This window comes from Carassius auratus, chromosome 31 (genome assembly GCF_003368295.1).
Source record: "Carassius auratus strain Wakin chromosome 31, ASM336829v1, whole genome shotgun sequence".
NCBI classification, from domain to species: domain Eukaryota; kingdom Metazoa; phylum Chordata; class Actinopteri; order Cypriniformes; family Cyprinidae; genus Carassius; species Carassius auratus.
The window spans coordinates 6,029,919-6,056,686 of NC_039273.1; the positions used below are offsets into that span (position 1 = coordinate 6,029,919).

General features: G+C 36.5%; 1 protein-coding gene across 2 annotated transcripts in view; it reads right to left on the bottom strand.

Moving 5' to 3' along the window:
• LOC113050327 (contactin-4) overlaps positions 1–26,000 on the bottom strand; it is a 135,970-nt gene extending 109,970 nt beyond the window's left edge. For both annotated transcript variants that reach the window (XM_026213182.1, XM_026213180.1), the window contains exons 1-2: positions 25,773–26,000; positions 1,173–1,308 (exon numbers count right to left, since the gene is read on the bottom strand). In XM_026213182.1, coding sequence (XP_026068967.1) covers positions 1,173–1,227 — 55 coding nt within the window. In that variant the 5' untranslated portion in view covers positions 1,228–1,308; positions 25,773–26,000. The remainder of the gene's footprint in view (positions 1–1,172; positions 1,309–25,772) is intronic.
• Positions 26,001–26,768: the final 768 nt, after the last annotated feature.

Here is a 26,768-nt window from a genome sequence, read left to right on the forward strand (position 1 = left end):
TTAGGCTTGAATTAGGCTGCCACATTTGCATCACCAAAACTAAAGGTAAAGCAAATGCTGAAATAAACATTATTGATAATTTGTGGCATCTGTGGATTTTTTTCTTTCATTCCTTAAAAATAAACTACAGTAAATGATTAGCAGGACGTCATCTCACAAAGTACCAGCTGATTAAATACTGCTTAAAAGTGCTAACTTCACACAGACAGTGTTAAGAATGAGAAATGGAACCGCTTCTCCGAGTCAGATTATGATTAATGTAAAAGAGACCTCAGGTAAAAAAGAAAGTATTAATAGAGATACAGTAATTGTGCCTTAATGAAATAAATTAAAGATAAAAGTTTTGAATTCATTGATAGATGGGGGGGGGGGGGGGGGGGGGGGTCATTTTACTTCCCAACGGCCCTAATTTCTTTAAGACACTGTGAGTGGGAAGGATCATTGACTTCAAAATAAATTTTATTGTGTTTAACTAAGCTAAAATCTTTATAAGATACTGATGATGATGATGATGATGATGATGATGACGATAATGTGCATAAGCCAATGCAATATGTATATATATTACATAGGCACAGATTAACTTGAACTAAATACACACCAATTAGGTTGTAACTTGTGTTGTGAATATGGCATTTTCATAACAACACGCCACCTGATGAAATATCAGATAGTAAAATAGTGAAGCAAAAATTCCACTTTAAAGCATAAACAATCAACAACACAGCTTAAAATAAATGTAAAAGGTTACTAATAAACAGAAATGAAGTATACAAATAATACTACTATATCAGGAGCTCATGATTTCGCTACACAGGCTGACTGGAAACAAGAGCCTCTAACCACATTTCTGCAAAACTTAAAAATATTCCTATACGTACAAACTGCTGCAGTTTCCAGTTTAAACACACACTAGAGGCAGTAAATCTCAGACACCTTTTATTTTCACACCAAGTATGATTTACAGGGCCAGGGCTTCAATTACGAAAGCCTAATTTTTGCACAGCTCCTTGCCGAATGTTATGACAAATGTTATGACGTTTTTGCACAGCTCCTTGCCGAATGACTCCGTCACATCTTTTCAGACAGTCCCCTGGCCTATATACACAGGAATATGGAACCAGACTTCACAAAGAGGAGCACATCAAAAGTTCTTAATAAGATACTTTTACCTGCAAGGCACCCCAGGAATGGCTGCAGAACCAGCAGTTTCCATAGCAACTTCATCTTCACTTTGGTACGGTCAAAGTCAACTCACATTCAATCACGAAGGTATGGAGGCCTCTCTGTGGTTTCTCGTTCTTCACTCTGCAAGGAACACAAAAATTAGGTGTTTAGTTTGATTCAAAGTTCCTCTACTCTGGTAAAGTTCTAGTGATAGCTGACAGAGTTACAATGCAGAATGCTGACATAATGCTTTAGTATGTTCATTCTGATTCAGTTCTTTTTGGCAAAATTATGTTTAGTACCTACAATGTAAAATTTACCCATCAGGAGTTAATTAGATAGTGAAAAGTGATCTCTACATATGTGAAAATTGATTGTGAAATAAACAGAGCAAGTTATTACATTTTGATGAAAGATTATAAAGAACAAACATTTCTGGTGACACTTTTTTTTTTACACATTTCATCTTCGAGGGAAAACAATAGGATATGATAAATACAGTACAGACAATAATTTAATCAAGCTTAAATCTATACAAATGCTTCACTTCTAGCTAGTACAAAACTCCCATTTTATTAAGTTTATTATAATGAGAATATGATCTTATCTGGCAAAAATATAATTCAGTTATGTGTCATTGTGCGTATTGATTCAGTTCTCTACAATGTAAGTTGTTTCGTTTTTTTCGACATCTGTCCCAGGCCAAATAACACTTAGCACAGTTGAATACATTTGTTGAATCTTAACATGGCAAACTTTCGTATCTACTGTGTGCTTGGTGAGGGTGAGGGATGTTTGTAGTGAGAATGAGGAGAGGAAGCGTTGTTTTTTGGTTCGGTTTTTACTTCTCAGTTGGAGTCCCATGGGGATCACCATGGAATCGGACCTAGCGCACATTGTGTCTATAGGAAAGGAGTAATTCTTTATGTGTTTTCAAACCTTTGACAGTGCAAAGAACAAAAGTTGCTGGAAAGGGAGTGGAAATCAATGGGGTCTACTTTACCCCAGAGTCCCCTAGCATAAATTGTGTCTTTAAAGTAGTCCTGATTTAGAGAAACCAAATAAAGGGTTTTATGAATGGACAGCCTCATTGTGTTTATATTGTATTCTAGGCAATCAAGATTTATTATTTCTTTAGGTAAATATAATAAAAACAAGCATAGATGACAATGACATTTTTTTTTTAAATGCAATAAATCCATTGAATCAAAATAAAAGTAATTTTTCATATTGAATCTGATCCATATAACAGCCTCTGAACTTGGTCAATACAAATCTTATTTACATGCACTGACTGGACTAAAGATACATTCATCAGTCATTGCTTCCAAAATGAATTCAATGGGTCATCATGCTAATGCTGTTAGCTAACACTGACAAGCTAGGGGATGCTGGGGAAGTCGTGGCCTAGTGGTTAGAGAGTCCTAACTCCTAACCCTAAGGTTGTGGGTTCGAGTCTCGGGCCGGCAATACCACGACTGAGGTGCCCTTGAGCAAGGCACCGAACCCCCAACTGCTCCTGGGCGCCGCAGCATAAACGGCTGCCACTGCTCCGGATATGTGTTCACGGTGTGTGTGTGTGTGTGCACGCGCGCGCGTGTGTTCACTGCTGTGTGTGTGCAGTATGGATGGGTTAAATGCAGAGCATGAATTCTGAATTTAGGTCACCATACTTGGCTGTATGTCACGTCTAGTCTAAAAAAAGCTATGCAATATCGCGTTCATAATCAAATGTGATTAATCTAATGAATGCAATATAGCATAGCTTGTCAGTGATCTACGGTTCTGTGTATTAAATGCATCTGAATAATTTCCATCTGAAAGCACATTAAATCACAGTTTGGGGCTTTACCGATGAGATGCGCATGGCAGTCATATGCAATTTATTGTGCAGGCCTTGTTTGTTAATCACAAAGTACAAAGGAGATGAGGAAAACTAGGATGCCGGGTGTGTTCAACTGTCTAGAGTTTGTGGAATGGTGCGCTGTGATTGGTTGAGCGGTTTGTCACATTTTGGAGAAAAAAAAAAAAACATAATACCATAAAACCTAATAACTAATAAAATAAATAATAAAATAATCAGTCAATAATAAAAATTGACTTTTCAATAACGACCAGGGCTGCATTTCCCGAAATCTTCTTAATGCTACATCGTTTGTAAGTTATACGTTAAGTTGTACCTTTATGTTAATATGTGTTTCCTGAAACATTCTTAGTTAAGTATACCTTCTGTAAGTGATTAGTTCGAAAGGTTAATCTGGACCACTCTTAGATCTTAACTCTTGGCCGCCACTGTGCAAAAAGCTTCTTCACGTTTCAGATGATACAATTGTAACAATCGGTGGCGGGAAAAAGTGCAGAACCAAATAAATATTGCAAATTTAAAGTTGCAATAAACCCAGTGTTCAATTAGTGTTCAATTAATTAAAGTGTTTTTATGCAAAGAATAAAACTGTCACTGTTTGTCCATTATAATATACAAAGGCACATCGGCTGGCAAAACATTAGGCAGCACATAATTAGGAGTCTATTTAAAGGGAATGAATGTGACGGGGAGTTTGGTCAAACAAGGCAGCAAGACAGCAAATTAGTGTAGCCTATGTGCATATGTTTCATTATGTTTCATAATAGCTCAGAATAGCTACCATGTCAAGAGATATAATTCTACAAAAAAAAAAAAAAAAAAACTCAAATGGCACTTCCCCCTAAAGCCCAAGCTCTCCATTTTTATACTGTGGGGAGTTTTCTGGAGGTGGTTAGGGATGGATATGGGCTGAGTAAGACCTCGTTGTCAGTGCATTCACTCAGTCATAAACATCCTGCTCCGTCACACAACCGAATATATAGCCTACGTAGGCTATGCCTTTCGCCAGGCATGAAGTGATGATGGCACATCAAGGCTTCCATGCCATTGTGGGTGTCCCTTGAGTAATTGGCACTGTAGACGGGACACTTATCCCCACCGTCAACCCATCAGCGCTGCACCAGGCCTTCACAATATATATGACCATGATAATATAAATTACCCTTTCAAAAGCAAGCAAAGTCAAACAGCCAGTTAATGTAGCTGGTTAAGGCAGAATACTTTTGGCAGTGAGGTTGCAGGTTCACACAATTGCAAAATTATACATACATACATACTGTACATGCATAAACACACACACAAACAAACAAACGTGTGTGCGTGTGTGATATCCAAGGTTGCATTTAGTTTGGAATTTGGATTCTTTTATAAATGCAGTGATTTCTAAAGTGCTTCTTTATAATGAACACCACTTTCTCAATACTTTACCTTCTCTATACTGCAGTGAAAGAACTCCTGTATCGATTCTCAAGCCATAGATATCAACCTATTCAGTAGCACCACCATGGACAGCATCTGCTAACGTCGCACGTAAGAAGGTTTACCACATAAGAAACATCTTCAGGTATAATTCGGAGAACACACCTAGGAAAGGTATACCCATAGTTAAGGTGTATCTTAAGAGTCTTCGTAGCATGCTAACGAGACACTGTTATCGGGAAACGCAGCACAGATACAATACTGATTTTGGCAGAAAACTTTTTTTAAATGCCGTTTATCGCTTTTTGAGACCAAACTCTCTCTCTATATATACACAGTCATGTGAAAAAGAAAGGGACACCCTATTGAATTTGATGGTTTTCTGTTTCAAGACATAATAAAACAAATAATCTGGTCCTTGGCATATCTTAAAGGGGGGGGATGGGGGTGAAATGCTATTTCATGCATACTGAGTTTTTTACACTGTTAAAGAGTTGGATCCCATGCTAAACATGGACAAAGTTTCAAAAATTAAGTTGTACGTTTGAAGGAGTATTTCTGCACAAGTTTCGGAAAGTTTTTTTTCGAGCATGGCTCTGTGTGACGTTAGATGGAGCGGAATACCAGTATATGGGTCCTAAGGGCACTTCTGCCGGAAGAGCGCGTGCTCCCGTAGAGCACAGCACTGAGAGCAGAGACATTCACTGATCAGAGCGAGAGCGTCGCGAAATGTCACTAGTGATGGCCGATTCGTGAACGAATCGTTCAATTTAACCGGTTCTTCTTAGTGAACCGGTTGAACCAGTTCACCAAATCGAACTGAATCGTTTGAAACGGTTCACGTCTCCAATAAGCATAAATCCACAAATTACTTAAGCTGTTAACTTTTTTAACGTGACTGACACTCCCTCTGAGTCAGAATAAACCAATTTCCCGGGGTAATCCATTTACTCAAACAGTACACTGAATGAAATGCTGTGAAGACCGAACTGAAGATGAACACCGAGCCGAGCCAGATAATGAACAAACACGGCCACTGCTGGAGCAGTTCTCGTTCTCGAGTCAAGAACCGGTTGCTTCGGTTTTCGGATCACCAGTACACTTAACCGAGAATCGTTTCTGTCGGACGCGTCCGATTTGAGAACCGATGAGCTGATTCTCGTTCTCGAGTCAAGAACCGGTTGCTTCGGTTTTCGGATCACCAGTACACTCAACCGAGAATCGTTTCTGTCGGACGCGTCCGAATTGAGAACCGATGAACTGATGATATTGCGAATGCGTGTAATTTTGTATTTTGTTAAACATCGGAAAGTGTGATAAAATAACTATATTTTAATTTTTTTTTTTTTTAGATTAATGTTTCCAATCTGTATATTGTATATAATGCATAGGCCAAATGGGTTTTCAGGGAAGTTGGACAATAATTGAGACTCTAAAGACTCTAAAGGAATAAGGGATGATTTATGAGATATCTGTACTGTATTTATAGTTAATGATGACATTCACAAATTGAGTTTGTAGTAAACAGAACATGAACACGAGTAGAGCAGCTGATGACACTGAACTGCAGCACGTGCCGGTTAGAGCGATTCTCGTTCTCGAGTCAAGAACTGGTTGCATCGGTTTTCGGATCATCAGTACACTCACCCGAGAATCATTTCTGTCGGACGCATCTGAATTGAGAACCGATGAACTGATGATACTGCGCATGCGCGATTCAGCGTGAAGCCAACTGACTCACAGCATGTCTGAACCGAAGGGATTCTTTTGGTGATTGATTCTGATTCTGTACTAGTAATGTTATGAGCGCGGGTATTTCGAGGGCTTGGATGAAGGGCAATCTGGCGAAACGTAAGTTCATTTAATATCAAATACATCGCAATGGATTATGTTTAGTAAGTGGATCATGGTTTCTGCGCTGATGACACCTAATTTATTTACTTTATATCTTCAAGACTTAAATCCTCATATGCACATTATTGCTGTTACTGTATTTAGGTGTTGTTGCAAAACTCAAATGTAAACTTTTCATGATTATGAGGTTTTAACTGACTAAAGTTATCATTACTGACTTTATATATTTGAATGTTTGATAGACGTGACGCCATTACGTCATCGCCAATGACGTCATTACGTCGAGCGTGAAAGAACCAATGAACCGTTTTTTTCAACCGGTTTATTGAATCGAACCGTCCAAAAGAACTGGTTGCGGAAAAGAATTGAACTTCCCATCACTAAATGTCACAAAAGGCGTGTGTTTTTGGTTGTCAGGGCAAGACAACCCTGCACAGATTACCAAAAGAAAAACAGCATTAAGGGACCAGTGGACCAGAGCATCAACGGAGTTGTGCAAGTGTTTGTGTTTGTTCCCCTGCATTTCGAAGATGCTTGTTTTACAAACAAGGCCCAGTTTGACGCCGGATTTGCACATCATTTATTTCTTAAGGATAATGCAGTCCCAACGAAAAAGGGTCATGATCGTGTGTTGGAACCGCAGGCAGTGAGTAAAACTGCTTCAAATATCTCTGTGTTATTAACTTAGCTATCGGTGCGTAAGCACATCAAGTAAATAACATGCAATGTTGTCATCAAACTGCACTTTCCACATGTACAGCTTAAAAAAAAAAAAAAAAAGACGACAAAGTGGAACTTAGTCATTTTCCAAAACTGTTAAGCAAATATATACAGTTTCAGTATATACCACATACAGACGTTGTTGCTGATGCTGCTCTTGTTAAATTTCAGCCTCTGGATCTGATTCTGGATCATAAATATATGCTGAATCTGACTGTTAGCCATGGTTTGTTTTGGTTGGTTTTGTCCTCACGGTAATGTCACAGCTTCCAAACGCTCTCAGCGCAAAAGCCTACTGGCGCTCGTGATTCTTTAGCTCCGCCCACACGTCACGTCTCCAGCCGGTCGTGTTTTTCTGGGAAAAATCGGTACAGACTATCTTTCTCTTATGAATATAATAAAACTAAAGACTTTTTGGAGTTATGAAGGATGCAGTACTACTCTATAGGTACTCAAGATTAACAGGATATTGAGTGAAAACGAGCATTTCACCCCCCCTTTAAAATTCAGAAAATTAAACCTCAGACGAAAACATATCACATTGTGTCACTATTTATTTAACAAAAGCTAGGCCAAAACTGAAAAGCCATGGGTCACGACCTAAGGACACCCTTACAGTTAACATAAATAATAAGAGGCTAATGAAAACCGTCAGGCACTGCTAATCAAGTACCTTTAGTTACCTGATCATCATCAAGTGTAAGCACCTCCATAAAAGAAGACAACCCAAGAACTACACCTCAGACTCTACAGGCCTCTCAGTTCACAAGTTAAATGATAAAGTTTGCTATGGGACATTTAGAAAAAGACCAGACAAGTATGGCATGTTTGGAAGATGTTTAGAAGAAAGCCTCTACTGCTCTAAAAAGAACATGGAAAGATAGCTTATGTTTGCAAATTTGCTTTTGAACAAACCTTAAGACTTCCAGAACAACATGACCAAAACCAAAGTACAGATGTTTGGCCATAATGCACAGTGACACATTTGGTGAAAACCTAAAGAGCATATCAGCACAAACACTTCATAGCAAAAGTCAATCTTGCTTTGTTTGTAGCCAGAGGACCTGGGCACCTCACAGTCATTGAGTAGACCTTAAACTCCTCTGTATACTAAAGTATTCTAAAGTCAAATTGAGGCCATCCCTCCGAGAGCTGATGCTTGGCAAATATTGGGGCATGCAACAGGACAATGATCCCAAGCACACCAGCAAATCTACAACAGAATGGCTGAAAAGAAAAGAATCGAGGTGTTGCTGCAGTCCAGTCAAAGTCCAGACCTCACCTAACTGAAATGCTGTGGTGAGAGCTGTGCATAAACAAATACCCACAAACCTCAATTAACTGGAGCAATGTTATAAGTAAGAGTTGGCCAAAATTCCTTCAGAATGATGTAGAGAGGCTGATAAAGTCATGTCGAAAATTACTTCAGGTTACTGCTGCTGAAAGAACATAAATACATACATATAGAGGTCAGCCGATACTGTATTTTGCTGATATCAATAGCTAGATAAATTAATTAACCTAAAATAAAATATCTTCAAAAAGGGCATATAATTGAAATTACATACATATGGATATTGCTGACTCTCACACGTCATTTGCTTCCATTTTGCAAACACTTAATGATTATCTAATGACAATAACTAAATATGGCAGTCACACACATGGACAAAAAGCTCAGGGCCACATCTAATCTAAAACAATCACAGTTATCTCACACAGCAGACTCATTGCGTTTAATTCAAGTGGTGGTCCAAAACAGTTTAATTAATCAACACATGGGCAAAAGTTTACTTCAAGAATGAACAAAGTGGCACTGCTGAGTTTGAAGTTCTGTGTTTAAATAAACAGAACACACAGAAAGAGAAAGCACCACCTAAAGCTATCTATGTGAATCATATAGACTTAGACCCTAACAATACACAATCATGGATTATTGCAGATAGCCGATAGTTTCAGCTAAATGAACCGGCATAACTGATCTAAACTCTTTTTCCCTTAAAAATAAATGACAAACATAACCACAGTGGAGCTATATCCTATCTATTAGGGGTGTAACGGTATGTGTATTTATACCGGACCGTTTCGGTACAGGGCTTTCGATATGACCGAATGCAATATTTTGTGTGCGGAACATAGGTACATTTTTGTGTTTCCAAAAGAACATATTAAGTGGCGGAAATCTCCGCGTTCAGCGCAAATTTTATTTTTATAAACACACTGAAAACAAAAATATATTCCTGAAAAAAATATATTGCTTTTTTCTATAGCATTAGGCCTCAGATGTCATCTATACATAAAAATAAATATAACATTTTTTTTTTATTTTATACTAAAAATCAAGAGTTCTGGCAGGACATGTGAGTGAAGCTTGACTCTCAGCTGATCCACAACTGACTACAAAATACGACGCCTATCACAGCATTCCTATAAGGTCTATTCAGTATTATTCAGCAGCTTTATGGCATGCTCAAGAGCAAATTACCATCCTCCATACCCAACTCATCACAGTCAGGACTTTCTGATATTCCTTGTTGAATCAGACTCTTTTATTTTGAATATGTTTTTACACTAAAGTGTCCTTAAGAATATGAATGATATCTGCATTTGGTTCTTCTCTGTTTACCCCTAAGGGGGTTATTGCTGCTCTCCCTGCTCATTCATGACAGGCTGCATGGATGGGCAGGGAATTTTTGCCCAGAACAGAACCATTCCGAACTGTATGCTAAGTGTCAATCATCTTTGACGATAATGGTCCTTACAGAACGAAAATTAAAACAAGCGGGAAAAAACTTTAAGGTGTAGAAAGAAAATAAACACACATTTTAAGCACACAGAATAATGTACTGTAAGTGGAGTTTTCTATTTCTATTTTAATATTTTTTTTTTATTATTATTTAATTTCACCGGCATCCATAATTGTAATCATGACTATAAATTTGATTAATTGTGTAGTTTACATTTGATTCATTCAGCAGTGCCCAAACTAAAAAGATGCTAACGTTTCCACTCAAATATCAAGGTATAATTTCTGATTGAATCCACTTTATTTCTTGAAAAGCAACATCAACAACCCCTTAAGCTAAGGATTTGTTGGATTTGCAGATCATGTCTAATATCTTATCTCTATTTCAATCAGTCCATTCTCCAGGTCACCCTCCACCCCTCCTGCTCAACCCCAGCTCCACCTTAATCTGCTCTCATATACCAGCTCACTTTTCCCTGTTCCTGGGTTAGAGGGATATTGTCTTTCATCTGAAACCAGAACAGCCAAGTACAGCTTCTTCTTCAGATTCAAAATCTGCAGGATCTACAACGATTTGATGTGCGGATATGTTTTTTTTCCTTCTATATCAAGATCTGTCAATAGAAGATCCTCTATCACTACTGTGCCCTTTGGCAATGCCCTTTACTGCAGGTAGAAGACCATTTCTATGTATTGCTTTGGACAAAAGCATCTTTCTAACAAACAAAGGAGTAAAAGTTATATTTACTGTATATTAATACAAATATTCTAAAGTTGAACAGGCTAAAAAATAATTAATAAATATGCCATTAACTAAAAGTAAAAATTTTGGAATAGTACAGATTATATACAAATTTACTAAATATTTATTCCCTATCTCCAGTTACATTGTATAAGGAAAATATTCATGAATGTTTTGCCCAACATCTCTTTTTTTTCTCAATGGAAATTACACAGAAACTATATGAAAGTAAGAAAGGAAGACATACAATTTCATTTTAATCATGTTTGAACTTTCTCAAACTATGGTTTTTGCTGTGATATATGAAGAAGTACTTAAAGTGTATGGAAAGCAAAGTTACAATGATATAAAATTAGTCATAATTTTTTTTTGTTTGTATGTTCACGCTGATGTTAAAATGACATTTTCTGATTTGTGATGTTACTTTTTATGTAATGCTAAAGCACTGCTGGTCACTTTCAGAAATTATAGTGATTCTTTCTTTTAAAATAAAGAATGTGAAACAAATTGGTAATGTAATTTTTCAATAATTTAAAATATATAATTAAGATTTATTTGACACATTTTAAACAATATCGTATTGCATATCGCATTTTTAACAAGGTATCACATATCACATTTTTCTTCAGTATCGCACAGCCCAAGTCTGGACATAGTGTAGGTATCAATCCATCTTCCAGAAGCAATCATTGCACAACTCCAGCACTGAACTGACCCTCGTTTGTGAGGCAGTCCAGTGTAAAATGCTAGCATTTTCTTTCGAAAATGAAATGTAACCATCCTAACACACAATGCTTTTAATGGCTCTTTGGCGCTAACATTGTATCTCCAGCAGCTACAGCAAGAGAACAGTAATGACGGACCGCAGCTTCTCACTCAGGGCTGTGTATATGCTAATAGGGCAGAGAGCATCACAAATGGGCGGGACTTTTACCTACTATGTCATCATAGTCTGGAACTGCTTCTGTAGAGAGACTGTTTATGATTTTTTGGAATTATAAAACAATGAGTGAGTGAATTTTTACCATTATAGGCTGGTTGTTTTCACACACTGCGGCCAAACAACTGTGTTCAAACACCTTATAAAAGTGTTTTTTGTTGTTGTTTTTTATGCCACCTTTAAATTGTGATAAATACTAAATCACACCAAAATAGCAAGATGGCAACTTATGCCAGCAACATACATCTACATTTTACATAAAAAAGCAATTCAAACAGTTTGCTCAGGGAAAAATTATTCTTGAACATTAGCATGCTGTTTCCAAGTACAGCTTAACCGTGTGATTGATTGGAAGCGCAAATGTGAATGATCTGATGACATGCTTGCACTGAAACCCTCTAAATGAGAGCCATTTCTTTCTTTTTTCAAGGTGTCAAGGGCCAAAAACAGCATTTAGATGAGGACCATTGAGCTTGGCCATCACAAGCATGCTGATTCGACCACAAGAATTAATTTGTAGCTGATACCAAGACATGACTGAGAAGGACAACAAATGAGGTGGAGAATCCAGACCGCAGAACAAGCTACACAATTGATCTAGCAACTGATGGGGTTAATGCACTATTTAAAGACATGTGTTGATCAAATCTAGTGCACTCATGCCTCTCAACTTACAATGTGAATTGTCTCCTTAGGGGAAGTCGTGGCCTAATGGTTAGAGGGTTGGACTCCCAATCGAAGGGTTGTGAGTTCTAGTTTCGGGCCGGACGGAATTGTGGGTGGGGGGAGTGCATGTACAGTTCTCTCTCCACCTTCAATACCACGCCCTTGAGCAAGACATCGAACCCCCAACTGCTCCACGGGCGCCGCAGCATAAATGGCTGCCCACTGCTCCGGGTGTGTGCTCACAGTGTGTGTGTGTGTGTGTGTGTGTTCACTGCTCTGTGTGTGTGCATTTCGGATGGGTTAAATGCAGAGCACAAATTCTGAGTATGGGTCACCATACTTGGCGTAATGTCACTTCACTTTCACTTTCCTGTTTGTTCACAAATTAAATGTTTAATCTTATGTAGTCAAGAACATCTTGCAACTCACTCACATAAAATAAATTCCTGTAACCCTTGACTTTCAAAATACTCAAATGACAATGCGATTGTGAGTTTTGCATTAATTTATACCATTTAATAAATAATGTTAATATTGATTAAGTTACATAAAGACACAATATTCCCAGTCTCTTTTTGCGCAGGCAATAAATAATAGCTCCAAACAAAGCCATTTCAAAATCATTGCGAATCCGTAAAAAAACTACCTGAATTAATATGTTTTTATTTTTTTTAACGAACTGAGTGAATAATTCAAGGACTCACTCATAAAGACGTTACACTTTGTTCCAGAAGAAAATCCTCACCACAGGCTGTCTGGAACAAAGATAAGCAACTGATGTAAATATAACAAAAAAAAATATTAAGGATAAATCTACTACTTATATCTACTACTTTCTTGTGCTATTTATAACACTAAAAACATTTCTGTGTGAACTGTAAAATGCATACGTGTGTTTTTTAAAAAAACTTGAATATCTTAAATTGAGTAACAAACATCTCATTTTCATTTTAAGAAGTCTTACATTTGGTTACAGAATGACAATACATCTTAATGTAATTATTAAACTCCAAAATGCTTTAATTTTATTACATAAAAATGAACACTGCACATTTCAAATTCAAAATACGGTGCTGATTTTCGTTTAACAGGCTTGTGGTTTCAAAGCAGTTCACAATCAATGAATATCAAGCATTTATGTCAAATGATTGCTTATGATCAACTGTTGATGATACTTCTAATTGTAACTTTTTGTAAGTGTGCATATTTTATCTCCCTCATCATTTTGGAAGTGTAGCCAGCAATAGCAAAGAATAGAAATTTCAAAAGTCCCAGTGTATTTCAGACTGGCTATAATTAACAGACTCACACTAAATAAAGTCGCACATTTTTCCTTGGTTAATATTGGTATTTTGGTTATCTAGCACTAAATTTAATGTAAACTCTTGTAGTTTCTGTCTCAGTTGCTTTAACTGATAACATTATTTTACATATATTAATGTTTCATATATTAGACTTTATAAATGCTATTCTTGTAAATATCTCATTTTATACATTTATTAAGGAAACTATTTATGTTGCAACCCTAAAGTTTTAATGTGCTCCTAAATTATTCAACATACAGTACAGTAGAAGCACATGTGCTCCTTGGAAAGTGTCCTGAAACACTGCCATGCTTTCCTTTAACTTCCAAAACTGGTTTTATCTGCAAACCTATCTTGCAATCAATGTCCTCTGCGTTGGTGTTCAAAAAATGTCATGGTCAAAAACAGCTAGAAAATAAATTCATGCAGTATTTTTGTTTTCCGTCAAGGTGCCTCAGAGGGGTGTTGTGCATTTCCCTTATTTTTATTTTATTTTTTTAATCTATTTTCAAATTGAGTATATATTACTAAATGACATGCCTCCATCTTTCATGCTTTTTTGGGCTAGAAAATCCCTCTCTCCAAACTAAAGAGGAGCCCAGGGTGCTGAAAGTCAGGCATGCATTGGTGCATCAATGACAAGCACTCAGAAAGATGGGTGAGGGAACACATAAGCATAAAAAAAGAGTCACCACCGCTCCACGGAGCTTCAGGCAATGGCTGATATAAAGAGAGTGGCTTAAAATGTCTTCTTATGGCTTGCAACGCAAAGCTGCACAAAAGTCTTTCTGCTGCCTCTCTCTGAAGCTGAGCTCTTTGTGTTGGATGTAACCTTCATGGCTGAGCCACTCTGTCTTTGCCAATCTCGTTACAATGTAGGGAGTGGAACAGGATTCACAGACAGAGGTTCAGTGAGATCTGCTGTTTTTTTCCACCTTCTCTTCACAGTCTCAGTCAGTCTGCTGACCCTTCCCTAAATACTATACTGTAAAATACTATTTATACTCTCTAAATGTCATCATAAATCAAAACTGACACTATTTGCTTCCTTAATGAAGGTTCCTGGTGTTATCCTGAACTATTCTTCGCTTTATATTATTCCAACACTAAGTAAATTGCTCTTAGAAGCGTCTACTATAGCTGAAATTAAAAGTTATGTATAAATCACAAAATAATTAAACGGCTACTTTTGTTTGGCTGTTAAAAGATACAGTTACAGCATCTACTGTACCAGTACGGGCCACAGCCATGCTTTCCACTCAAACCTTGACCCTTTGTTCTTCATAATCTTTAATAATCTCTGTTCCCTATCTGCAAACTCAACTGGCTGCTGGCCCATTGGCTTGAATTTTGCACTTTAAAGAAGAAATATCACGGCTGTGTTCAAAGCATAGCCTACTTGTTAAGCATTTATATATACACACACAAACACATACAGTCACACACTCATATGAATTCAGTTATTTTATATATCCTCACCTAAATGATTATTAGGAACACCATGCTAATGCTGTGTTTGACCCCCTTTCACTTTCAGAATTGCCTTAATTCTACATGGCATTGATTCAACAAGGTGCTGAAAGCATTCTTTAGAAATGTTGGCCCATATTGATAGGATAGCATCTTGCAGTTGATGGAGATATGTGGGATGCACATCCAGGGCACGAAGCTCCCATTCCACCACATCCCAAAGATGCTCTATTGGGTTGAGATCTGGTGACTGTGGGGGCCATTTTAGTACAGTGAACTCATTGTCATGTTCAAGAAACCAATTTGAAATGATTAAAGGGATGGACATGGTCAGAAACAATGCTCAGGTAAGCTGTGGCATTTAAACGATGCCCAATTGGCACTAAGGGGCCTAAAGTGTGCCAAGAAAACATCCCCCACACCACCACCAGCAGCCTGCACAGTGGTAACAAGGCATGATGGATCAATGTTCTCATTCTGTTTACGCCAAATTCTGACTCTACCATCTGAATGTCTCAACAGAAATAAAGACTCATCAGACCAGGCAACATTTTTCCAGTCTTCAACTGTCCAATTTTGGTGAGCTCGTGCAAATTGTAGCATTTTAGCCTCTTTTTCCTATTTGTAGTTTAGATGAGGGGTACCCGGTGGGGTCTTCTGCTGTTGTAGCCCATCCGCCTCAAGGTTGTGCATGTTGTGGCTTCACAAATGCTCTGCTGCATACCTCGGTTGTTACGAGTGGTTATTTCAGTCAAAGTTGCTCTTCTATCAGCTTGAATCAGCCCGCCCATTCTCCTCTGACCTCTAGCATCAACAAGGCATTTTTCACCCATAAGACTGCTGCATACTGGATGTTTTTCCCTTATCACACCATTCTTTGTAAACCCTAGAAATGGTTGTGCATTAAAAACCCAGTAATTGAGCAAATTGTGAAATACTCAGACAGGCCCGTCTGGCACCAACAACCATGCTATGCTTAAAATTGCTTAAATCACCTTTCTTTCCCATTCTGACATCCAGTTTGGAGTTCAGGAGATTGTCTTGACCAGGACCATGCCCCTAAATGCATTGAAGCAACTGCCATGTGATTGGTTGATAAGATAATTGCCTTAATGAGAAATTGAACATGTGTTCCTAATAATCCTTTAGGTGAGCGTATTATGCTTTACTAATTCATTCTAATTTAGTACATTTAATACAGGTTCATATAAATTACCATTGTTAAACTTCATGGTGCAATATGTTCTTTTATTCAAAAACAAATACAAACAATAGTTTCACTGATCAATATAAAAGTTACCTTTTCCATCCATTTCAGAGAAGAAAAAAAAAATACTTAAAGATTGAGAAACATTGTCATCGTTAAGGTTTTAAAATTATTTAAATATAATCAATCCGGTCTCATCCACTTGCACACTGCACGTAAATATTATTTTAAGTTATAACATGGATGAGAATGGTGCCATGGTGTGTCAGCATGGTCACAGCTGACCTTATATTTACTTTTTTTAATGCACATTGCTGGTTTTATTGTGCATTATTCATTTGTGCATGTTCTTTCAAAGAAAATAAACATCTGTCTTCATAAACCTTTATCAAAATGTAATAACTTGCTCCAATTCTGCTTTTCTGTTCTTAAAAATCCCTCTAACTTTTCAACGCATCTCCCCCAACCATGTGGCTCCATTTTTATTATCAAATAAATTCCTGACAAATAAAATATATTTTTATTACCCCCCCCCCCCCAACTGAATATATGGAACAATATTCAAAGTTAAAAAGGGGTTTAATTCATTATTCTGTCACATTACAGAGGTAAAATGGGTTGTGAATGACATATCATGAATATAAATTGACAAACTTTAATTTGGCAAGAACAAGTTGGCAAGAACACCATAGCTATAAAATAAAATAATGCCAGATTCATTAAAGCAAGAAGAAATACAGCACCAAAGTCATATTTTTGACAGTTATGGAAGATTTATAAGAAGTGGCTGGGAGTGTGAAATTGCAGTCAGTGTGCCTTAAGCTTTACTTCAAAACAAAACAAGATCTCACATTGACAGCTGACAAATGCCCAAGGCTGTGTGTTCTGGTGCACTGGACACTCTTTGCCACAGCAGTATCTTAGGTTGACAACAAAAAATCTAACACTAATACATTGCAAAGTCCATAGAAACCATGCTCGCACCAGAGATCGCCAAAAAAATGGCTAAAAAAGTTTAAGGCAATGAGATCACAGATTGAAACCTTGCCCTTTTAGTGAGGTCAAAAAACACAGTACGAACATCAATACATGGTTTAATGTTGGCCAAAATCAATTAGGTTTCCTATTAAATCAGATTACTTAAAAAAAAAGTATATGACCTGAAAGCACAAAAACTCTGAATTTAAATGCTAAGAATTATTTGCAACAACATGTCTAAATAGTGATACTTTCATTTACAAGCACCTTTTTATGCTAAAAATAAACAACAACCGTGGACACATTTCAGATGCTTTCTTCAAATTTAAACGTACCAACACCACAGTACTAGATAGGGCTGCACGATGTGTCGTTTAAGCATCGATATCGCGATGTACGAATCCATGATAGTCACATCACAGGATGTGCAGTGTAGGCTGTTGTAGTTGATCTGTTATTAATTAACTGTACGGGCCAGCTGCTCCCCGGCCCTTGACGAATGTGATTCGTGGATTAATTGCACAGCTTAACCATCATAGAGTGAAAGTTTATCATTTGCATGTGTTTTTAAGTCCTGTCAGTTTAACAGGGCGCATATAAGAACGAGCAGAGAGAGAGAGAGAGAGAGAGAGAGAGAGCAAGAAAGAGAGAGAGAGAGATAATTACACAATGTGTTCCGTACATGTCTGATTCGCAAACTAATGATTCCTTTGAACCGATTCAATTTAATGAATGGTTTAAACAACTGACCTGTCCAACAATGAACTCACGAGACGTCTGAATTGGTGTATACAAAATCTGTAACACTTTACAATAATGTTCTATTTATCAAACTATTTAACTACATTATTTAACATTTACCATTACTAAACTGCACTTCTACAACATTGTTAATTTCAACATTCAGGCTATAGCCTTCATTGCTGAAATCAAAAGTTGTACAGTATTTGTTAACATAGTTAATGCACTGTAAAGTAACATTTATGACACTTTGTTCGTCAAGAAGAACAGCTCGTTCTGCACATCATACACATCATACATGCGCATGCGCAGTACTTACCATTTTCAGTTTTCAATCTGATTGATGTGTTTACATGTGATTTTTATTTTTTTTTGCTGATTGTGCTTCTAGTCCTATTATGATCGGATTAGTAGGGTTCATGTAAATGCAGCTAGTAACACATGCTTTACACGCCTGCTGTAACATTTAGGCAGGAAGTACTTATATTTGTGCTCATTTTGAAAAGGGCACTTGTTATATAAAGGCTACTTGGTCTTGATATGCACACTTGCTTTCTGCATTATAGCGGCCTACATTTTGCAAGTATCACTCCATCATTTTTCCCCTCAGAGACAATGCATTTTTTTAAATGTCATTTTTGCTCAGCTTGTGTAAATTGTGGGTTTTAGAGAACTCCAGCCCTGGATCTCACACTTGACAAAGAAATGCTTAGTAGCCTTTCGTCAGCCTGCCAAATCAAGATCAAACTCTGATTCATTATCACGGTCCAACCATAACTCACATCAAGGCGACTTATCAGATAAGATGAGATGACAGTCCAATCCAACATGGAAATAAAATTCAAAGCTTTTTTTATAGGGACAGTATCACGTCGCTGCTTCTCAAACCTGAGCCACTGGAAGATGATTATGTTGTGAATTGCCTCAGGCCTTCAGGACATATTTTTGAGAGCAAAAAATTATTTATTTAGAGTAAAAGTCTCCACGTTTCTATGACTGGTAAGACATGAGGGCCTGGATCTTGCTTCAGCACAATGATTTGTCAGTAGCGCTCAGTAAATTGAAGTAATCTCTCATACCTGGGAAGTCATGTGAGGACACACAATGACACGAGTATTGTATAACCAAAGAAGACAGAGAATTCTATGTAATTTATAATAGTACTATGCTCCAAAACACATATTTCTGCATTTCTTGAAGGAGAATATGTGAAATAAACATTGCAAGTGCTCACAATCAAATCATCAAACTAAGGATACACAATATATTTGGGACATAGCCGTTACTGACGAGAGACCAGTTTTTTGGGGGGTGGGGGGTTCATAGATTTATATTTATTGTCCAATATTGGCTAGAAAAATGAATGAAATAAATCGTAACATTTAATACGGTTACTGCATGTCACAGTAGATAATGACTTTCTAAAGAACCTAAGCAGCAAAAATGGTTTGTTCTGAAAGTCTTGGATTTCTGATGTCAGACATCCAAAATATTAACATATGACTGCCTGCTGCTTTACATATCTGTCTCAAGCAGATCTATCTTTATATATATATATATATATATATATATATATATATATATATATATATATATATATATATATATATATATATATATATATATATATATATCCCTGTCCTGATCATATAAGCCTGTTAATATATATAAATAAATATATTATATATTGGATCTAGCAGCAAATTTGCAACATTTCACAAAGTCAATTTTCAAAAGTCTTAAAGGCACAGCAGCAAAATAAAAAGCATGTTTACTTTCAGCACCAGATAAAACAATATTTAAATATTAAAAACAGAGTATAATTTTACATCTTCATCTTTTTGTATGAATTGTTGTCCTACCAGCCACGGCTTGGTTTCCATTTCTGCTGCACTTTGCTGGAGCCCCGCCTACACTGAAATGTCATTGGTTGAAAAAACTGCTGCACATAATGTAACAGTATGTTTAACATCATATATGTTCCCAGTGGCTTTGAATGTGCTGCATCACACAGCATTTTCTCTTTCTGTGTGTATGCAGACAAATTAAATTGTGCCTGGTTAAGACCTGGTGTAATGGTCAGAGAGAGGGTGGAAAATTGTAATGAAAAATAAAATTAGTATAGTGTTTTTGAGCACTGGACATTTTTTCATTTTTTTATTACGTATTTAGAGGACCTAAGGGAAAAATGTGTAACCAAAATGCCCAACATTGCTCCTTTAGTGTTATAAAAATCTGTTTAACTTTAATTATTCTTAAACCATGCACCAGCACAACCACTAGTTTTCTTTCTTTTAAGGCAGATTACATCATAATTTCTCTCAGAGGCACACATACTTTTGAGTTAATCGATTTATCATCTAACCAAACTTTAATCTCACACAGTAGGCTTTATTCCTCATGGACAGAAGCCTCTTGTTTGTTTTTCAAAGCATAAAGTAGTAGAATGTTTTTAGCACCATCTGAACTCACCAGAAGATTGTTTTAGATTTCTCATAAGCACTTCAAAACACACCCATGTGGTTTGGCAGCTGATTAAACAATTTGCCCGACATGGCCATCATTAAACCACATCATATACAACATCTCTATATGACATCTTACGTTTTCTAGAAGGAAGAACTATCAGGGAGCACTTTAAAAGTTAATAATAAAACTGGAATCATAGCCCCAGTAGTTCCGTAAATGCCTTATCATGTTATGCTCTGCTAATGAAACCCACAATTACCCATATTCCCAAAAGAATATGTTGCACCATGACTGCATAAGAAACAACAGATAATAGGTCTGTAACACATTTAGAAATAGAAGATATGGGATACAGCTCAGTGAATCTGAACTAATTCAGAACCACAGATTATTAGAGACAGATGTGTTGGTTATTAAACCAGCTGCAAACCAATTTTCACTTACCTTTTAGGTGCATAAATAATGATGCACTAACTAAAAAGTAATATTATGTCGCCATGTTTCATAAGTAACATATACATTATACATTATATATATATATATCACTGTACATTTATTCTTGATAAATACCAAGGTAATCATTTGGTATCACAGTATATCACAATCTTACCAATACTTTTTTATGGTATACTGCCATTGTAAAATTAAGTGTGGTATAGAAAAAATACCACACTATTCTTCCATCCAGAATAAAAAAATAAATGTAAAAAAAATATTTATAAAAACATATTAATTAATGTGTATGTAACCATGAAATCTGAAAATAAAAGCAGCTCACTAGTCCATTCCCATAACTGGACATTAGAGCATAATAAAAAGACACAATGGCAGTGTTATTAAAATGAATGATAGTGCTGTTTGTGGCCGGGCTACTTGCAATCATGTTTGAGGATCATTACATGAAGCTGACGAGCTTAAAAATACAGTTTAGAGATGTTAAGTGGTACAGTGATAACAGAGGAATAAAGAAGAGTACCACTTTAATGAGAACTTTTTTAAACATGCTGAATACTGAATGTACCCTCGCTCAATATTTAGCAAGTTTGTCCAAACAATAACTTTAGCCCCAAAATTTAATAAACTAACACCAAAAATTTGATTTTGCAACAATTCATTTTGAAGGAAAGCTTGGAATTTGTTGGTGGTGGTGGTGGGGGGGGGGGGGACTGCACTGATCCCCTTCCACTACTCTCAACCTTGCGTCTTCAAAAATCACTGTTTCTTCAAGGCAATATCTCACAACACACACTTTTTGAAGGTTTCCTTTAATTCCATCTGATCCCAGTAACAATACAGCTTTACCTTGCTCATTTATGGTCCTGAACCTTTAAAAAAAGTGTTTCAGATAAAAAAAAAAAGTGCAATTGTGTGAAAGAGACCTCTACACTATTATACCCCAGTAGTATTGACAGCTTCCCTGAACTTCAAGTCAATATGGAATAAAACATGATGTGTTAACACAAAAGGGAGACTTTGCTTTCCCAGTAGCGTTTATGTTTTAGGTTTAGCCCTTTAGCCATTATTGCTAAACACTCTGAACACTATTAATAAACCATCGGACCCAGTGCTTTGTGCACAAGTGCATTCATTACACCCTTTTTACACGCTCTCGAGAGGTATCTGAGATATAATCATTTCTAGCACTAGAGGGATTGTTTTTCCTAATTGACAGCCATCTTAGATCCATTAGTACACTGCTGTCAGTATACCCCGGCTTTGATCTGTGATGTCAGCTGGATCAATTTCAATGCTTGGCAAATATGCAAATAATTCCGTAGCAGAGACGTGTCAAAGGCACTCAGCATATGCTTGCGCTAAGACACTGGCTGTCTCACGATAAAAAGAAAGCAGGGGGTGGAAGAGAGCGAGAGAGAAAAAAAAGAAAACGACTTCGAGATTCCACAAAGGCTAGATGGGAAGGGGGAAAAAAACATCTTAATATGACACAAGAGGCTTACAAGTCTCAGCATGCACACGGGCGAAATAAGTATCATGGGCCCGCATACTCTCTTTGCATAATAATGTTTTGAAAAATTGCACACTGCTGTTTGCTTTTAAAAACCTACAGAGTGCAACGGCAAAAGCAGAGTCTCTTAGTAGAGGCGCTAGGCGGGTGACAGAGAGCATTTGTCTTTATTTGCTGGGCTTCACCCCGACTTACAGCACGGTCTGCTGGGAGAGGAGAGCCCCTAGATTAGACGCTAACAGACTTCTCAGGACACTGTCCAAAATGCTATTTTGCCTGGCGTGAAAGTGGCCATCTGCGTCTAGCCCTCATGTAAATGACGGCTTTGTTGCTTTTAATTAGGGACGCCCACAGCATTCGCTCTATTTAAACGAAAAAGTTGGAGTCGCTTAGGAGGATACAGTAACAACAGGAGAGACCTGAGGGACTTTACATTTCCCCGAAGGAAGCAACATGGTGTAAATCTCCTAGCAAAGATGACAGGTATTCAAAATACTACATGAATCAAAACACTTAAAGGGATAGTTCACCCAAATGGAAATTCTATCATTTACTCCCCCTCATGCACTTAAAGAAAAAACATAAATAGTATTTTCGTAAAACATACTGAAATAATCTTTGTTTTATTAACTATTTTGAAAAAAGGTTGTTGTTACAAGCCTTAAATAATTTATTTAATGGAACAACAGAAAATATGATATTTTGAAGAACATCTGGGAACAAGCAACACTGATTTTCATTTTATAAAGACAAAAAATAAAATAAAATAACTATCAGGTCTGAAATGACCAAAAAAAGATAAAGAAAGAATTTAAAATTTTGGCTGACCTATAACTAACAAGCATCCCGGTTTGTGTTAACGATACCCACTCAGATCTGCAAGCTATTATTATTATAATATTCATTATTTAAAAAATGGTTTCACAAGTGTCAACAGAGTGATCACAATCTCTGCTAACACTTTTATGCACTTTTTAAAGTTACAATCAATGTCACCATATTTTACTTATTAGTCGCCTTTACATGACTGATGCCAGTGAAGTGAAAATGAAATGTAAAATGAAAATGACCTCTAAAACTCTTTATCTCTGACCAGCATGCACATAACACTCATATCTCTAACTTTTCTCAGCAATGAGGAGGAAAGTATGTTATATAGGAATGGCCTTCCTGACAGATTTTCTCAGTGCTTCCACCAGCTGACAACATCCATTGAATCATTATGAAATGCAACCACCCCAGAATCTTTTTAATGTCATTTGCACTACTTCACTTCTGACATGCCGTCACACTTACCATAACAACACACTCACAATCGCTCTCATACTTTCGTCTTGATAATGCTGGTAACTATTTGGCCTGGTCTATATGAAAAGGCTTTCCAAAACAGCTTATGCAATAATTAAACAATATTTATGCAACATATTCTCCCATGAACACTGTTTTGACATTAGATGTTAGCCTGATTTATACAACTCTTATTTGCATGCATGCATGCAATTACACAGAATTTGCCTCAAATGTATTGTATCATCAACATAAACCAGTTTGCTTTGAAAGAAAGCTTTCACTGTGAGCGAAAGATAATCATGCAACATGCCCTGCATTGTTATAGCCTGACCAGTGATTAATATAAAATATGATCCATGTAAAACCTCATCTGCTTGGCCACCAGACGAGGTGTGATTGTACTCAACGCAGGGAGCTGCAGTCTGTGATGCTGAGTGACAGATACTAGATAAGTCTATCCAACCACATATACAAATGAGGTCTATAATTCAGTTTAATTTTGATCGCTCCTCTTTGCCTACAGAACCCCAACACGCAAATATTGTAAATAAAGTCAATAAATAAATCAAACAAGGAGCAAAATATAAGAAAGCCATGATTTTTAACATGTGATGCAGAAAGTAAATCCTTCCAGGGAAATAAACAAATAAAAAAATAAATTCTGAGTGGTTTATGGAGTTTGTGGACAGCAATAATCAGTAAATCCGGCCAGATTAAGCGATGGAGGGACAGTGAGAGCGGATTAATTAACATCTGCGGAAGCACTAGCCTCCAACATGATGCTCTCTAAACGAATCAAACCCAGAGCATATCAGATCATTAACCCCAGAGTAACTTGTCTCAAAGCACTGGTAATGCACACCCGTCCTGACGTTAATATGCTCTGTACACAACCCAACGCCAGCTGTTTCAGTAAGTAAGATCAATTTAAGCAATCTTTGAAAAGTCAACTCAACAGTGATGATGACTTTCACAGCAAACATCAAGATGCTTGTCACTTTCACTTGATTAAAAGTGACAAACAAATATTTATTTTTGAAATTAACAACTAGCTTTAGTGTATGTAGAAAATAAATAAAATATCACGAATAACGTGATGAACATACACACTCTAGTACGTTCATTTAAACTATACAGTATATATACTGTATATGTTCATCATCAACAGCAAAATACAAATCAAAAGTCACATGATAGTCTCCACGTGATTTGCTGATCACACTGTAAGCTGGATAATGTTATTGTAACAGGTGCAAAAACCGGCCTGAATGTGTCAAACTAGTGAAAATGAGCAGACATGTTACAGAGTAAGCAACTCACCTGCATAAATATATATATATTTATGCATGTATTCATAGCATATAAAAATAAATAAATACAAGTAATAATAAAAATATATAAATACAAATATTCTAGAATATTATATAAAGTTATTAATTATTTATTTCAAAATTTTCAATATGGTAAGGTAAATTATGTTCCAAATAATAAATGAGCCCAGTAAACAACACTGGAACAATAATGGACCAAAACAACAAATGCAGAGAAAGGACTTTGCAGAGAAACCACATCACTACAGGCGTGTGTGTGTGTGTGTGTGTGTGTGTGTGTGTGTGTGTGTGTGTGTGTGTGCGTATATATGCATGTATGTATGTATGTATACACACATACGTATACAGTATAATATATATATATATATATATATATATATATATATATATATATATATATATATACACTAACAATATTATTACTGACAATAATAATATACTGCAAGTCCAACTGAATAATAATTCTACTATTCTACTACTACTACTACTACTACTACACTCTAGTCATCCCTAGTAATGATTTAGTTCACTACTGTATTTTGTCTTTCCAACTATAAATAATCGCTATGGCTATTACTACTGCATCTTCTGTCATTAGGACTGCTACTCACAGTTATAATGTTAAATAATAATTAACTGATCTTCAGTGATTTGCTTCTCTGTCGCATGCATGGAAAATAAAGCCTTGTAAATGGAGAAAGCAGTCGTCAAAGTGTGCATGTGTCCCTTCTCAAAGTAAAGGACTGAAGAAAATACGACGCTAACCAAAAACACAAGGCGAAACGTGCAACGGTATACTCACTCTCCACATATGTTTAAAGTGAGGATAGAAAAGCTATTTAAGCCAGAGTTCAGTGTGTCGGAGCGATGCACAGCTGATAACTAAAGACGCACTTACTGTGATTCATCGAGTCTCTTCCCTTCCTCAGAGTGATGCGGGCTCTTTGCGAGACGCTCACTGAACCGAGCATCCGAATAACACGGAGCGGATCTCCAAAAAGTGCCGCTTAATGGCAGAATATGTGAGCGCCTGCGTTCAGAAGAACATATCGCGCTATCCACACACGGTCCCCGGTGAATCCTGCATTAGATCAACACGAGCTCGCGCTGCTCGTGTGGCACGGGGTGGGCACCTCCCAAAGAGTCACACAAATCACATCATCTTTGTGTTACGAAGGGCTGAGCCTTGGCATTTGGGATACGAGGATACAGCTGATATGGCAGAAATGTAAACTTGCAGTAAAATGTGGCCATTTATTATTCATTTAGCATTCAAAAGGGCGGGATGCATTAGGTGTAAATATTAAATACCATATCATAAAATAAACCAATAACTATAAATAACCGTATATAAGGAGAAAATAGATATTACGCATGTTCAGCAGGCAAAACATTTATGGTAAAATGTTTTAATCATTTTGTAAAAAATAATTGGGCAAACTGGAATTCTCTGAATTCATTGTGCCATTTAAGATGTGAGTAACAAAAATAGTAGAGTAACAACACATTACAATGTGCTGCTGTTACTTTATTTTCTACACAACCTCATCTTAAACTGTTGACTTTAACAAAACCACTTACTTTAGATATTAGCATATTTGTATGTCACCTAAAAATAATAACAATAATAATATTATATAACTGAATATAATATTCAGTAAGAATAAATAAAAATGTTCTCTGAATATGAAAATATCCATGTTTTAAATGTATTGATTTATTGTTATATATATATATATATATATATATATATATATATATATATATATATATATATATATATATATATATATATATATATATATATATATATTTCATATTTAGACCATTTAAACATTCCACGAATAAAAAGATTTTTAAAGATTGTTAAAGACCACATTGAAAAACCATTCTA